The 15,103-nt window shown below is 42.5% G+C and overlaps 1 protein-coding gene across 7 annotated transcripts in view; it reads right to left on the bottom strand.

Moving 5' to 3' along the window:
• The window catches only part of ZC3H18 (zinc finger CCCH-type containing 18), a 50,083-nt gene that overhangs the window by 18,829 nt on the left and 16,151 nt on the right, over positions 1-15,103 (bottom strand). For 3 of the 7 annotated variants that reach the window (XM_085317744.1, XM_085317745.1, XM_085317750.1), the window contains exons 6-9: positions 14,598-14,755; positions 12,862-12,894; positions 11,094-11,220; positions 9,548-9,846 (exon numbers count right to left, since the gene is read on the bottom strand). In XM_085317744.1, coding sequence (XP_085173870.1) covers positions 9,548-9,846; positions 11,094-11,220; positions 12,862-12,894; positions 14,598-14,755 — 617 coding nt within the window. The remainder of the gene's footprint in view (positions 1-9,547; positions 9,847-11,093; positions 11,221-12,861; positions 12,895-14,597; positions 14,756-15,103) is intronic. The other 4 variants (XM_085317746.1, XM_085317747.1, XM_085317749.1 and 1 more) reach the window with 3 other exon arrangements.

Raw genomic sequence — 15,103 nt, 5'->3', positions numbered from 1 at the left:
GTCCCACATCTGTCTCAACACACCGCTTTTGATGGCAAGAGAAACTCTTCTTTCACATTCACCTGTCCCACAAATCTCATTCTGGGCTCAGAAGAGGATGTTTGCATATTAGTACACAAAACTGCTGATTGCCTAGGAAGAGAGTCCCAAGCAGGATTTTGGCTCAGCATTATTCATGATATCTTCATTTAGCATCACGCTTTTCTAGCACTGCTCCATCACATGCTACTCAACACAACACATGTTATTTGCAATGGCTTGATCTAATTTTTTTCATATTACATCCACAACTATATCTGAGTATCTAATCAGGGATGAAGAGCATGACTCTGAATACAGGGTTGAGATAGACTGCACCTATTATACACTGATAATGCTAAGCAGTCATAGCCAGGATCAGTCTCTCACATCAGTAGATGCAGTACAAACTTATCACAAAGCCATCTTGACCTCTTGAGTATCTTCAAAGCAATTAAGCACGAAGTAGGAAGAAAAGGAGGTAGGGGTACAGTCTACACACTTTACATCAAGCAGCAAGCTAAAGGGTTGCAGGAGGAAGAGCATCATGCAAAGATGCTAGTGAACAATGCATGACGACGTCCCGCTCTGAAGTCCTTTCCCAGGAGACCAGTTTGCATGGTTTGGGAGATGTTGGGGGAATGTTCTGCTGACTCAGGTAGATAGAGAGGCAGTTTCCACCTCAGGAACTGCACGTAACCTACTGAGAATCATTTTACAGCATAGCGTCAAAGCACTTCTTCCAGGTTCAACTCTCTGCAGCAATAGTTTTCAGAAAGGTCTCCTACAGAATTAATTCTACATCTTTTTCTCTCAAGAAAAGACAAACTTGCCCAAAGTCAGGTCCAAAAGCAGCACATTTGGGAACCTGGGCCTCAGCTAGCACCCTACATGAGGGCAACTTGCTCTCAACTCTACAACCTTGGCACAAGTTCAGAACCAAGAGAACTATGAAAGCAAATCTCATTACTTGCACTTACTACCTGGTTTGGTACAATTCCCTCTCGATGAGGTCATTTTCTGGAGGAGAGGTTTTTTTCCCCAGGAAAACCACAACAGAAAGCCTCATTTCTGGATATTTTTTGGCTACTGACTCAGCAGTAAACATGTCACCATACTACAGCCCAGAAAGAAGCATGATGCTCATGTCAGAACGTTTTCAAAGTCTTTCCTCAAGAGTTACCTGCATGCCCAACATGTAGCACCACCAAATAAACTTGTTCAACTTAAGACTGGTATCTGCCACCATTTGGCTTTTTTCCTCCAGTGGATTCAAGAGTCAGAAATCAAAGTAAGCCTGAGTAACTAACAAGATCTTCTTCATCTCCCTTACAGTAACATCTCAACTGCAGCTTTTAAGAGCTTCACTGAAGGGACCTGTTAAAGGCTGGTAGCCCATGAAAGTCTATGTTTCAATCAAATTTACTCCTGCCTACTGATACTGCGCAGTTCTTGGGATGAAAGCAGAGGAAGCCCTTCTGCAGGTAACAGAAAGCTCACTGAGAAGGAGAARGCAAGCAACTAGCTTATAGCCCTTAGATCAGGCAGGAAGGCTGCAAAGAATTAACTATGCCAACTATGATAACTGCTCACAGTAATGACCACTAGGTAGACTTAATTTATTTGACTCTGAGAATGGGTAGTCTTTCTCCCTCACTTTCACTCTTAGACTGGGTAATTTTCACTTCTCACCTTGAGCTAGACCTGACACTTGTTGGAGCTCTCTATGAGCAAGCTCAAATCCTTAATTCAATAGGGAGGGTGAAAAAAACAAAGATTCCTATTGGGTCAGTGAGTAAAGCCAGCCCATAGGAGGGTGTGAATAACTACTGGAGCTGACACAAGGCTAATGGAGAGGAGAATAGAGAGGCCTCACTGTTTCAGCGTGGTAGGCACAAGATCAGCTCATCCTCCTTACGCAAGTTCATCTTCAGATCAGCAGTCACCTGGGGCCGATGCAACCCAAGCTGTGGGCAAATCTCAAGCGGTGGGCAGTCACTGCTTACCCCTGTTAGGGTCATCAGACAAGAAGCCCATGAGCAAAAAAACTACCAGAGCTTGGTTTTATAGTGGGTCTTTGCCTCTTGGTTGACTGTGTACAACATCCTTCCACACTTTTTGCATGCAAAGCTGTCCTGTCCTGCTCCCGATCTTCTCAACTCCTGGCTGCTTTAGGGATAATAACCCAGCTTATTTCAGCACAGAAGTGCTGGAAGTTATGAAGTCATATGCTACCAAAGTATGCATGTAAATCCAGATTTTCTTCATCAACTTACAATTTTTAGGAAACATGTAGGAATGTCTTTGAGAATTAATCCCCTAATTAGGTACACCTCTGCCAAGAGGTTAAAAAAAGAGGGGGAATAAAAGATTGACATGACAGATCGATCAAAAGCAGCTCAGTTCCCTTACAGAGCCCAGAGCAGCAGCATCCTGCGTCATCCAGGGCATGAACAAGGTCTGCAGAGCTTAGCTATTTCCGAAGCTCGTTTTAAACTTAAAATAACTAAATGCTTTATTTTCCAGAATGAACACATTAATGCACATTTGGCTGGAATTTAATTACAGCAATCAAGTGGAGAACTGAAGCTAAACGTGGCTTTGGCAACAAAAGGAGGAACAAAGGTAACTACAGCTGGCAACGCAAACCACAGTGTAGGTCAGCCAGTTCCCAACAACGTACACTGCAGCTCGCAAATAAACCAGATTTGAAGCACGTCACTGAATTCTGCAACGATTCAGAGGGGAAAGTCTAGCCTCATGGCCCAAGTTTTCCTCCTCATGTGTTATGCAAATGACCCTGAAGCATTTCTAATCTTAGATGGAAAATAAGCTTCCCAAGGAAAGTGCTTCCTTCCTTTCCCCTCCYCATGTGACATGACTACCACAGGTAAGGCAAATCTTATCACCAGCAGCAACCAGTGACGTCAGCCTGGCTCCAGGGCTACTATTTTGGCCGGCAGTTACAGCTCAATTTTCTGAAAGAGGAAAGTCCATCTAGTATTTAAGACATCTAATTTCTTGCAGGAAAGTAAAATGTTGCGTCACCAGCACAAGTTTTCCTTCACTGTCAGTGGAATTTTCCAGAGGAAGTGAACTCGAGGAATGTTTGGAAGCATGTGCCAAAACAGTTGTCAAGGTCCTGTAATTTTTTCAAAATAAGCTTCAGCAGTGCGCCTGCACACCGACAGATTTTCAGTCTCACAACAAAAAAGCTCCCCAGAGCTTGTGGGTCCAGAGAAGGACAACAGCTCTGGAGAGCCACTGAAGCACAGCTACAGTGGGAAATTCACTACTTGGAAGTTAATGCTAATATTTACAATGCTTTCATTGATCACGGTGAACTATTAGCAAATGATCTACTTTTCTCAAGATGCTTCAGTCCAAAGCAGTTATCAGTCACTTAAAAGATTTCTTCAAAGCCTGACAGGGAGAGGCTTCCAAATTAAATAGTGGAGATAAAATCTGCATCTCTAGCATGAAATCATCACAGTGGATAGATAAACATATCTGGGATGTGATCTACCCTAAGGGCTGAGCCTTTAATGCCTTGAGAGCCCTCTCTAATGTGAAGTAGCAGCCTGCAACGATTCTGCCCCATTCTTTACAATGTTTTAATACAATCCAGTGTATGAAAACTTTCTAGAAATTCCAACTTTGAAACACCAAAAAATGCATTCCTTGAAGTCCACATCTGAGTCATTCAATGCTCTTTTTGACTGTTATTTACAAAACCCTTCTCTTTTTACTGTGGAAGTGGAGGGAGAGTCTCAAGAATCCTGAAGTTAACCCTCCGGTTAACAGGAATGCATTATGAAGAATTAAAAAAGTTTTGCTGATTTTGTTTGCAGAGATATCTTATTAAACATCACAGCTAGCTTCCCAAATGAACTGGGAGAATAAACAGAAGGGAAGCTGTCTAACCAGGTTCCACTGCTTGGGCTGGAAGCTGCGCTGCAAAAAAATGGAGACGTAAACAAGTTATTACAACGTCTGTCACCACAATGTTACCATAAGGGGCACTTGCGTATGAAAAAAGAACCGTATGGCAGCAAAGAGCATGTGCCTGAAGCAGGGAAAAAGGAAATAGTCTTCTGAGCTGAGCAGCACTGCACCAAGTAACACCAAAGAAGGCCCAGCAGCCCTCCCGTGACAAGGAGAAACCCAAGCCCAGCTCCAGACTGGAGCTGATCYACCTCCCTTCAGCACGCGAAACCCAAGGGCCCGGGGCCACTTCCTTGCTCCTCCGAACTTGCAGCGCTTTGAAAAGCCGTCCAGTGAAGATGCAGACACCTGGATAGCAAAGCTAAGCCTACTAACAAGGCTAGTTTCCCCCCYCTCAGGGACATGTCACAGCTTGTTTAAGACTAATTCAGAGAGCTCCTGTGGTCCATTAAGAGGATGTCTGGACTGACACCAGGAAGAGCACACCTCTTCCTACCCTACGCGCTCTTCCTCCTGTGGCAGGACAACAAACAGGAAGGAACGAAGGCTTCTTATAAGAAACAACCAACACTTCCTCAGGCCAACCGAAAGGGGACAAAGTCCACAGCATCTCTACACAATAGGATGAAATGCTATTTTAAGCCCACCAGAATATCTACCTCTGTCTGAACAGCTGCTTTCATACAGAGCCCCTCAAACAGAACTCAAAACAAGCCAGGAACAGACACAGCCAGCAGCATGGGGGGGGGTCACCAGAAGCCGTTAGGAAAGATGATGGTGACCAGGAACATCTAGAATTACAAATTCTTCTGAAAGACAAGTTCAGTCAGTTTGTGATCTCACACACACACAAAATCATGAATCACTCCACTTGCATTGCCTTACTTTTGCCACTCCTTTCCCAGATCAACCCCATTCTAACACTTTCTAATTTGCAAACCCTGGCCAACTTGCATTCATTGACTTTAAATGCCAAGTTATCCTGTTCATTAACATGCCTTATTTAAAGGCAGCTTCAATGAGCTTGAAAGTAGTGCATGAGTGAGTGCTGAAGAGGGACTATTTAACCTTTCGTCACAGGGTCTGCAGCCACACAGAGCATCTCAGTCAAGGACTACTTCAACTTCAGCATGAGCCTAGAAGCACAGCACTCCTTTCTAGGAGGATTTTATTATTTTATGAAGGAGTCTGTGGTTTGGTACAAAACATCCACCTTTCTCACATTACTTTGCATTTTAAGGCATCTTTGCGTGCGTTTTTTTTCCTTTTCTTTTTTTCTTTTTTTATGGCTGCATAAGCTCACTGCGTCGATGGTCTCTAGCCCACCATGCCTCCCTGCCTGCTCTCTCTGCCTGCTGGGTCAACAACGCCCTAGCACTACCCCGGCCAGCGGCACAGGCATATTGAAGCTCCCGCTAGAGCCGATGGGTCTTATTTCATACTAATGTTTCTTGATGCTTTAGAAATACAAATATTACCAAGTCACACAACACTGACTGTGTTGCTCAACGCACGACTGAAACGACCAGATTTGCGTGGATGATGACAGGATAAGGACCTCTGCAACAATAGGAGGATTAACCCAAATTACTATTTGTTTGCGCTGGGCCTTTGCTCGCAGCTAGCTGAGGGCCAGCAGCTTTACGGCTATATTGAGCACTCAGGTTAGAGCATCTTGCACTGCTGCAATTCTCCTAAAATAGTGTTTCACGCAGTTTCTTTATCCCTGAAATGCTTTGCACAACAGTAGCCTATGCAGACAAGATATGGATATAAAGCTGAAAATTTGCACTCAGCAAAAACAGTCACAGCCTGAGGCACCAGAACTCGTTCTGGAAACGGGGAACACGGGGCCAGACAGCCACGTTATCCCTCTAACAGATCACAAAGTGTCCTGGCTTGTTCAAGTGTTTGATGCCTGAGGAGGGATGAGGGGGAGGAGGAGGAGGAACAGTTTTACTAGCATTGCAATATCAGATTATACATTTCTTTAACTGCTCATCTGAAGCTTAAGAAAAAAAATAGAGTATAAAGCAAGAATTGCATACTCCTTCAAAAAAGTCCAATCCCCATATAACAAGCAGATCCTTGAAAAAAGACCTCAAATGTAGCAGCCTCTTCACTGAAAAAGTTCAAGGAGAGATGTTTACCACTGGGTCTGTAAGGTTAAACAATGTTTGTTTGCTGTTAAGTTATAATTCTCCTCAGATGTGACAAGCACTGATGCAAGGAACTTGCTTTCTTCTCTTCCCTCATTAGCCCTAACTACTCTGCTGCTGTTAGAGATCAGATTAAAGTCTCCTGCTTTAATATAATTGAAAGAGTTTGCTTTCACCTTCCCAACTATTTGCTTCTCCAGTTTTCTTTCAACCCTTGCAGCTTAACTTTCTATTTGCCACAGCGTGCTCCTTTCTGTTGCCTCTACTTGAGGGAACTTGTCTGTTTGTGGCCAGGCGGGCACCCATCTGCCATTACAGCCGTCCTCCCCCTGCCTTTGGCGACGTTCCCTCATACTTCAACAGTTGCATAATCTCTGGGGAGCAGTTTTCAAATCTCTTCAGCTCGCGAGTAAGCGAAGAGCGGGGCTCCGGCGGGAAAGGCCACGGGAGGCGCTGGCGCGGTCGGAGGAATGCTAACGGGCGGCCGGCGCGGCCCGTGACGCAGCGCCAGCCACCAGCACCCGGAAAGGCCGCGCTTGCCAAAAGCCGGGATCTAGCAATTAGGGAAAGCACGGAGTCTATAAATAGACTAATAGGTGAGCGCTGCTCCACTAACGCGCATGCTGCCTATCAGGGAAACGCGGAACGATTGCAACGGCTTCGCGCATTGAGCAAACTTGGGAAACGGTTTAATCCCCGGAATAGCAAGACGCCAAAGCTGAACCCATGGCTCTGGCTCTAGAGCCCATCTGGCACGCAGGTATTTGGAGAAAAGGCGAGACGGCTCTACCCGTGGCACTGTCACGAGCACACGGGAAAGCCAGACAAAACATTACATGGGACAAAACAGCATTGTCCAGAGACGGAAATTGTAACAGCGGCTTTGGGGGAAGGACAATATGTGGAAATACAAGCTGCTCGATGAGGGGATGTCTTTTCCCAAGAAAAAGAAATTATGTTCCTTACTGAATTGTGCCTTCAGTTATTAAAATGTTTATTTTTTTTAAATTCTGCAGTTTTATTTCCTCTGAAAACGTATGTACGTGCATAGATGTTGTAGGAGCGGTGTTCATTTTGACATGGATTTTCTACAGTGAAAACTAAAGTCCAACTAGGAGTACCTGGGGTATTGCCTTAAAGTAGGACTTTCAGGTTTATTGATAAGTATTCTCAACAATTCCATTCTTTTCTAAGAAGTCATACTGTGTGTAGGTGCTGACCTAAGATTGTTGACAATTTAAAGCTTTYACTTAATACTAGCTCCTCATTCAACACAGAAAAATACAAATAGKTCTTGCCATCATCCTTCCTCCTTTTTTAAGCCCAATGCAAATGAAGCCAAAAGAAGGTCCCGCTTGCTCCCCCTCCTTCTGAGCCCTCTGCCTCTCCCATCATCAGTTCTCACATTACAGTACCAGGCTCAGGACCCTGCCAGTAGCAGATTCTCTGTTATTCAATTCTAGAAAAAATAGCACAAATAATAATAACAAAAAAGGCAAAGAAATGTATCAAGGACTTTTTCTACTTTACCAAGACCTAAGAAGCTTGTCTGGGAGGTAAAAGAGGTAGTCCATAGCCCACCTAAGTGTTGCTAGTGTGAGGGAAGGAGCATGAGAGGGAAGCAGGGAACTTACATATACAGAGCATAGGYGGTCATGAACAGCCACATTGAAAAAAGCTTCTGTAAATCCCATTTCACAGCTCAGGCAGTACCACTGCCTGACACAAATAGATACAAGAGGTCAGTTGGRTTTAAGATTGGTGAATAAGGCAATTGTTCCCACCCAGCACATCTTGTGCAACAGCAACAGCGAAAGCTCTTCCACAAAGCCCTTCGACCCAGCACAAGTGTAAAAGGAAGGAGCAACCAGCAACTTCTGTCTTGCATGCAGTGAGTATGGTCATGGTGACTCTTAATGACCAGCTCCTAGAAGTGCCAATCAGCTGATACCACTTTCATCATCATCATATGATTCTGGACAGTAAGAGCTCTTCCTTRCTAACCTAACATGAGCACAAATCAACAGCAAATGTGGTAATTAAAACTGCACAAATTATGGTTGCAAGTGAAGATTATAATTATATGTAGTTCTCTATTACTATAACCATGTTGACACTGCYACTGCACCAAAACTGTCATAAGGCATGGCCAAATCCCTGTTGAAATTGACACTTCCTTTCAGAAAAAAAAAAATCATCATCAAAAATCAGTTTTCCATCTAGTAATACAAACAAAAATTCTGGCTCGTATTCAAGACTAATCCCTGCTTCCACCTGAAACCAAGTAATTCTATGTGGCATCTAGTTCTAGGCCTTCTTAGCCCTATTTTTCATTAAAACACACTCTTCCCCACACTCACAATGTTTCAATTTCCTCCAGTGCTTGAGGAGCAAAACAGATATTCAGCCAGGAGAATCTCCAATACGTCTTGGGAAATGCAGCTTCTCTACCGCTCCCCTTCTCTCCTAAACACACACACACACACACTTGCGTGCCCACGCTTTCCTCAACGCTCCTTTGGGAGACTGCATCTGCTATTAGTTTCCAAGATACTGGCACTGCTGATCGGTTTTCCTGGAGATGTCTTTCAGCAGGAAATTTGGATATTTTTCTCCTGATTCTGAACCAAAAGATGTCGCAATACTAGAGCCTCCCATAAGAGAAGTTCTATATTCAGCTCTGATATTTATATAATGCATTATGTATAAGCCTAATACATAATACACTGATGAGTTACTGTACTTAAGTGACAAAGAAACAGACTATATGATCCACTTCAGAAATTCCCAGACTGTTGGCCTATCTCGTTCAATTTTCTCTTTCATATGGGTCAGAAACAATTTCCAGAAAAAAATGAAGAAAGTCTGGCAGTCAGAGACAAGAAACCTGACTCCTCACTACAGTTCAACCCTAACACCCAGCAGCAGATTCACTTTAAAGCATAAAATCATTCTACCCTTTCTAGCCTCTATTTTTTTCTCCATATTTAATAAAATGCCAGATACTTTTGCTATCCACAAACTCCCATGCCAGCCCTGATTCTTGTCAAATCACATGTGTCAAGGTCACAAAGGGAGTCACCWTCGTTTGCAGGACTACTTCAGCACTGGGGACTCAGCTTTCCAAGATATTCTCTAAATTCAAGGGAACAAGCTGAATATCTCAGTATCTACAGGCCACAGGAGAGAAACTCTCCTCCTTTCAGTCAGGTTTCGAATACGCTTGGTTCTTATCTGGCATTTTAGCTCCACTTAGTGGCCAGAAAGGCTAATTTGAAGTGCCTCCTTTCTCTCGAAACTACTGCTCTGCCGAAGAGTTTTGGACAATAGGGATCTCCACTCTCACCAGTGTGAGCCTGGTTCATTACCTACAGCTAAAACAACATCAAGYCAAATTTCAAGTTTGATTTCAAACACACACTTACCTTGGTAGTAATGGGGACCTGGGCTTTGGTTTTTCTTTCTCCTTTTCACGTTCCCTTTCCCTGTCCCGGTCTCGATCTCTGTCCCGGTCCCTGTGCAGCCTGTCTTTTTCGTCTCTTTTCACTCGTTCTCTCTCACGTTCCCACTCTTCTTTCCTCCGCTGCCGTTCCTTGTCACGTTCCCGTTCCCTTTCTCGCTCTCTCTCTCTCTGGCGTCGCTCCCGCTCTCGTTCTCTCTCCCGCTCTCGTTCCCTCTCTCGTTGCCTGTTCTCTCTTTCCCTTTCCCGTTCTCGCTCTCTTTCCTTTAAAGATAAACGAGAATTCACCATGACAGTTTGGTAACATCTCCTAACAAAAAAAAGACTGCAGAGTTTTGAAGTCTCAGACTGCAAGCAATTATAGAAGCTTTCCCTCATTACAGCAAAATACTGAGGAAAGCCTGGAGTATGGTGGCCATCAGTATTTCCTCATTAGGTAGAAAGTGGAGGGGAACAAAACACTGCATCATATTCATCACATTTATAACTTTCAAAGGCAACAGTCAAAGATTGAATTGGCTTATTATTCCCATTTAAGAAACATGCATTTATGTTTACAAGTATTTACTCACATTGCTAATCATGTTTATAACAAGCTAACTAACTTTGCAAATAAGCAATATGAGAACAATTCATGGTGCATCTTGTGTAGCAACAGTGAGGACATGCTCCTGTTTATGCACCATTTGTGAAAAATAGCAAAGTTAAACAGCAAAAGGAAAGCCACTTTTTCAAGGATATGTCAAATACTACTAAAAAGCATCCCACTGAGCAGAAATTACCTTTTAGCCATTTCTGCCAAGGCACAACAGTTTGTACCAGGGCTAAAGGAAGGTAAGGGAAAGGGTTAGTAGCCTTATTTTCACTGAGCACTAAACCTTACTGCAGTGCAACACCAACTGACTGCATCTAGGGTTTCTAGTAAACAGCTAGATGCCCTTATTTGACTCAAAGCAGCAAGTGTGCAATACCACCAGTGATGGACAGTCATACCAGAGCCTACTTCTGTAGACAAAACATACCTGTCCAAATCTAACCCTTTCCATCTGTCCCAGTAACTAACAAGTAAACCATTATTCAGTCCGATTATTTTCTGGAAACTCCCTCCCTCTCCAACGTTTCCAAGAATGGCTGTGGCTGCAACTGTAAATGAAAGCGCTGCACAACTGCTTATATCCTTTGGGCCACGCAAGAGAGGAACAGCTAATGCACACAAAGAGGAACCATCTCGGGTTAGAAGTAGGAAGGGCTACATCTGGCAGCATCAGACTTCCTGTCTCAGACACATGCTTTTGCCCTCATCACGCTGAAACAGAACGCATTAGCRTATGTGCACCTAGAGTGTGTGTTCTGTGCAGTAATTGAATAATTCAAGATTTAACTGTTTGAAGGATTAAGAATCTTGAACATACAGAAAACAAATCCCATTTCATCAACTATATTGGAAACATGACAAGCACCAGAAGTACCTGGAAGGAAGTTTACAGGAAAAGTGTGGAAAGGGGTATTACCTTACTTACTCTGTAGTTACGATATGGATCTGGGTCTGTATACTGAACCCTGAAATTCTCATACTGCCCACCACGCCAGAACCGTTCTATTTCATAGTCATAATAGGGATCTGTATAAGGATCAAGCCTACAATGAAAAACAGGGTAGGTTAGAAAGGGAAACAGCACCTTGTCACTGTACAGAARCACTACACATTCTAGGTCAGGTTTTAGTCACTGCATACTGACAAGAAAAAAACATGTTCAATGGAGTACGACCATACAAAGCGGTTGTTTTCTACRTATCCCAGACGGACAGAAACAGTCTTTTTAAAACGATGCTTATCAGAAAAAGCACAAAACTTTCCTGATAAACACATCCAGCCCTCAAATCAATGTGGTAAAAATGCAGACACACCAATTGCTTTTTATAGCTACTTCAAAGGTATGCAAATGTAACAGAGAACATGTTTTACCCCATTGATCTGGAACGGCATTTTCTGCCCGTGCACACATCGCTAACCTCAGGCACCCCCATACAGGAGCATGAGAAGTGGAACAGATTGTGATCTCTCCTACTACTCTGTCGGAGGTGGGGGCCGCACATCAGTTACAGCTGTACAGGAAACAAGCCTTCGCTTAGCTTTCCACCGCGAGGAGCTGAGCTTCAGAGGCCGGCCTGGAATGCTGTGCCCTGCGTGTGAAGTTACTGCATGCGAGGACGGTAAGCACGTTTGCAGCTGAGGCTCTCCAGTGGGAAACAAATGCCGGCCCTCCAGCGTACAAAGGGACTCGCAAGCACCGTGCACAACACGCCCGCCTCAATTGCAAAATTGTAATTACTTTTGTGAGGGAGAGGATCTAAAAACCACCCTCCTAAAATCTACAACACTTCCTCCATTTAATGACTTCTGTTAATATTATTTGATGTTTTGAATTCACATACTCAACAATATCCAATCCTTGCCTGGGGAGACTGAAAACAGCAGATCCATTGTAAAGGTGGGGAGGTGGGTACAGAAAGCAAGAAACTTCCAGGACCACAGAGGAGTCAGTGGCAGAACTAAGCGTAACAGTAACTGCTTTCAAGTTCTAAATTACTTTTAATCAGACTCTAACTTGTAAATAGGGGGAGTTACAGGCAATAACAATTATGTTATTTAATTGTTATTTTAAAAATGTTATTTTACATTATTGTTATAACAAATAAGCTAACACAAGCAAAGACGTGAGTGCTGCCCTGCTAGTCAGGTTGCTACCTGCATTTTTTTCCGTGCTTTTAAATGGTTTAAAATTTCTATTTTTCTGTTTGAAATGATAAGCCAAAGGGAAGAACACCAGCGAATCTTGAATACTGATGTTCAACTCAGCAGTAAACTTCCTGATGCCGACTAGGTGACAGTCTAACTACAGTGACATCAGGTGTTCAAAAAGAGAAAAAAAAATCTCRAACTACACCAAGGAAGCTCTTAACTTTTTGACCTCCGTTTTGGCTTCAAATTCAAAGCCCCCCATGCCCTTCCTATAACATTTGTGCATGTTTATTCATTTAAACAAGCACTGTTGCTATGCATTTAGGCAACTGTGGATAATTCAGCTCTTAAATCCTTACGCAAATAATTGGTATTGTCCAAACATTAAATACATTTATTCCCTTAATGAACTGCCAACCACACCTGATGAGAGAGTTGTCTGTGGCCTAGGAAGTTTTAAGAAGTGCAATGGAAAAAAAAGGAGAGGGAGTATTTTCTTACAATTGCAACAGTACTGGAATCAAAGACCTGCTTACCCATAGTTAATGTTTTCTTTGATGTCCACCTCCCTATAGTTTTTCAAAAAAGAAAAAGGGATTCATGAACTATTCAGGCATCTTTCATATGTCACAAGACAGTCCTGAAAGCAGTTTATTAACATTCCACCTGAACCACTAGTGGTTAGTTTGCTGCAAAGTGTCAATTCGTGCAATGAGTGTGTATATAAGACAAAACCCACCACTTCCTAGAGTTTATAAAAGTAGCAACTTCATAATTTTTCTCTTTACATGGAACAAATATATTTTATGCCACAGTCTGGTTATACATAAAGGTTCTTGAATTTTTAAAAATTCCATGTGTTTGATTACTTCTATTTGACACTAGCTACATACAATGTAACACTTTGTTTTTTCATATACTCAAGTAAGAAGGCTTGTATCTAACAAAAATAGCCCTTATATCAATTAGGCAGTGGCATAAAACAACTAGAACACTGATTTAAGATGCAAATTTCCCATATAAAATTAAAAAATAAGGATACTGCAACAGTCAATCTACAGAGCACTGGTGATAATACATCCCAAGTGCAACTGAAAGACTTCAGAGGAACGTAAGACCAAGATAGAAACTGATTTCTACATAGAAAAAAAAATATAACTATTTTGTTACAGTCTGCAAAACTGAGCATATAGCTTTTTTATTAAAAAAAAAAAAAAACAAACAGAGGAAAGGGATTTCACTTCACTCCAGAGCTAATCAAAGCCTACTGAATTAAAGCCTAATCTGCCTTTTTTTCCCCCCTCCCGCAATTCATTTCCTCAAAATAAATGGAACTAAAGCCTTGCAAACACTTTCTCTGTGTGTAAACAGGAATATTTCCATAATTTGTAGATGCAGTAAGAACAGAGAATGTATGTGCAAGAAAGAAATGGGAATTTCCCTGTATTCCCAAAGAACACAAATCTCCCTTTTAAAAATTGTTCTTCTGTTCCATTTTTTGGTTTCAAAACTTCTAAGTAAACCTCGCAGAGTCCATCACTGCATCCTTGCACCTGCTTCTAACTCTGCCTGCTCTCAGTCATGACAGAAGGAGGCCTCCATCATTTTATACTTCACATCCTTGGCAGGGGRAGAGGAGAGGRAAAAAAAGAAAGAAAGATCAACTAAACTCTGAAGTCTTAGAAGACTGGTTTTGCCCAAGCCATGCCCTGGCAGCTAACAGATTTGCTTCCTGACCGGTGTCTTACTGAATGGTTTATTGGGGATAGGTACAGATGTTAAACCAACTACCACACCAACTCCAAATGTTACCCTTTCACATAAAGGCCCAGCTAGTCCAGTAGTTCAACGGTATTACTGCTGCCCTGAAGCTCTYGGATGTTGAGCATACTCCCAACTTTGTTTAGCATTTTAACACTCTCATGGGTTGAAAGAAGAAAAACAAAAGGAAAAAAAATAGGAGAAGAATGAGCTAATATGAGGAAGGGAACATACAAGTAGATMGTGTCCTTGAGAGACCTGTATGCCAAGGACATTGAGGGTAGCAAGGTATAAAGACAACTGTAAAGGTGGATAGTGTTAARTTGGAGTAAGTGGAGGCAGCTCAAGTTTTTAATCAGTGTATAGACTACTGTAACAAAAGTTGTTGCCATATTCTGAGATGACTGTTCCTCAGATTCAGARCAGTGTGTTAACCAAAGACTGCCATCCTGCACTTACTTTCCCCCCCCCCCCATCTATTTCGCATAGCAAGAACAAAGCTGCATCTTACGTTGAATCTCTGACATCTCTGGTGATGCGGTAATTCCAGTCACGGAAAAACTCATTTTCTTTGTCAAATTCACGCTCRTCTTCTCCAATAGTCACAGTGAACCTCTTCTCCTCAAAGTCAGGCTCTTGTTCTTTTCTCATAGTTGCTTTTTTTAATACCTGCCACAACATGAAATAAAAATATTGTAAAGGGGGAATGTTTCTGAGACACAGTGAATAAATACTAGAATATTAAAAACCCTTCATCTTGGAAAAACTAGTTCTTCAACTAAAGTATCCTTCTCCGYAGGATACTGGAATTTTCTTGACATAGAAAGCATAATTCACTCGTCCTTCAGCTCAGAAGAACAGCAGACAGGCAATAAAACCTTCAGACAYGCAAGCTCTGTTTTCTGAGCTGATCAAAGGCATGGATTCTACAGGTGCCAGAGAAAGTGGCGCTGAAATGAGGTAAACTGCACCAGCTTAAAACCAGTTTTCCTTTACTGAGGACTAGACTTCAACATC

Source organism: Rhea americana, unplaced genomic scaffold (assembly GCF_003343005.1).
Source record: "Rhea americana isolate MKP2758 unplaced genomic scaffold, rheAme1 scaffold_502, whole genome shotgun sequence".
Lineage (NCBI taxonomy): Eukaryota > Metazoa > Chordata > Aves > Rheiformes > Rheidae > Rhea > Rhea americana.
The sequence above is the reverse complement of the archived record's forward strand: the minus strand, read 5'-3'. Positions and strand labels throughout refer to the sequence as shown.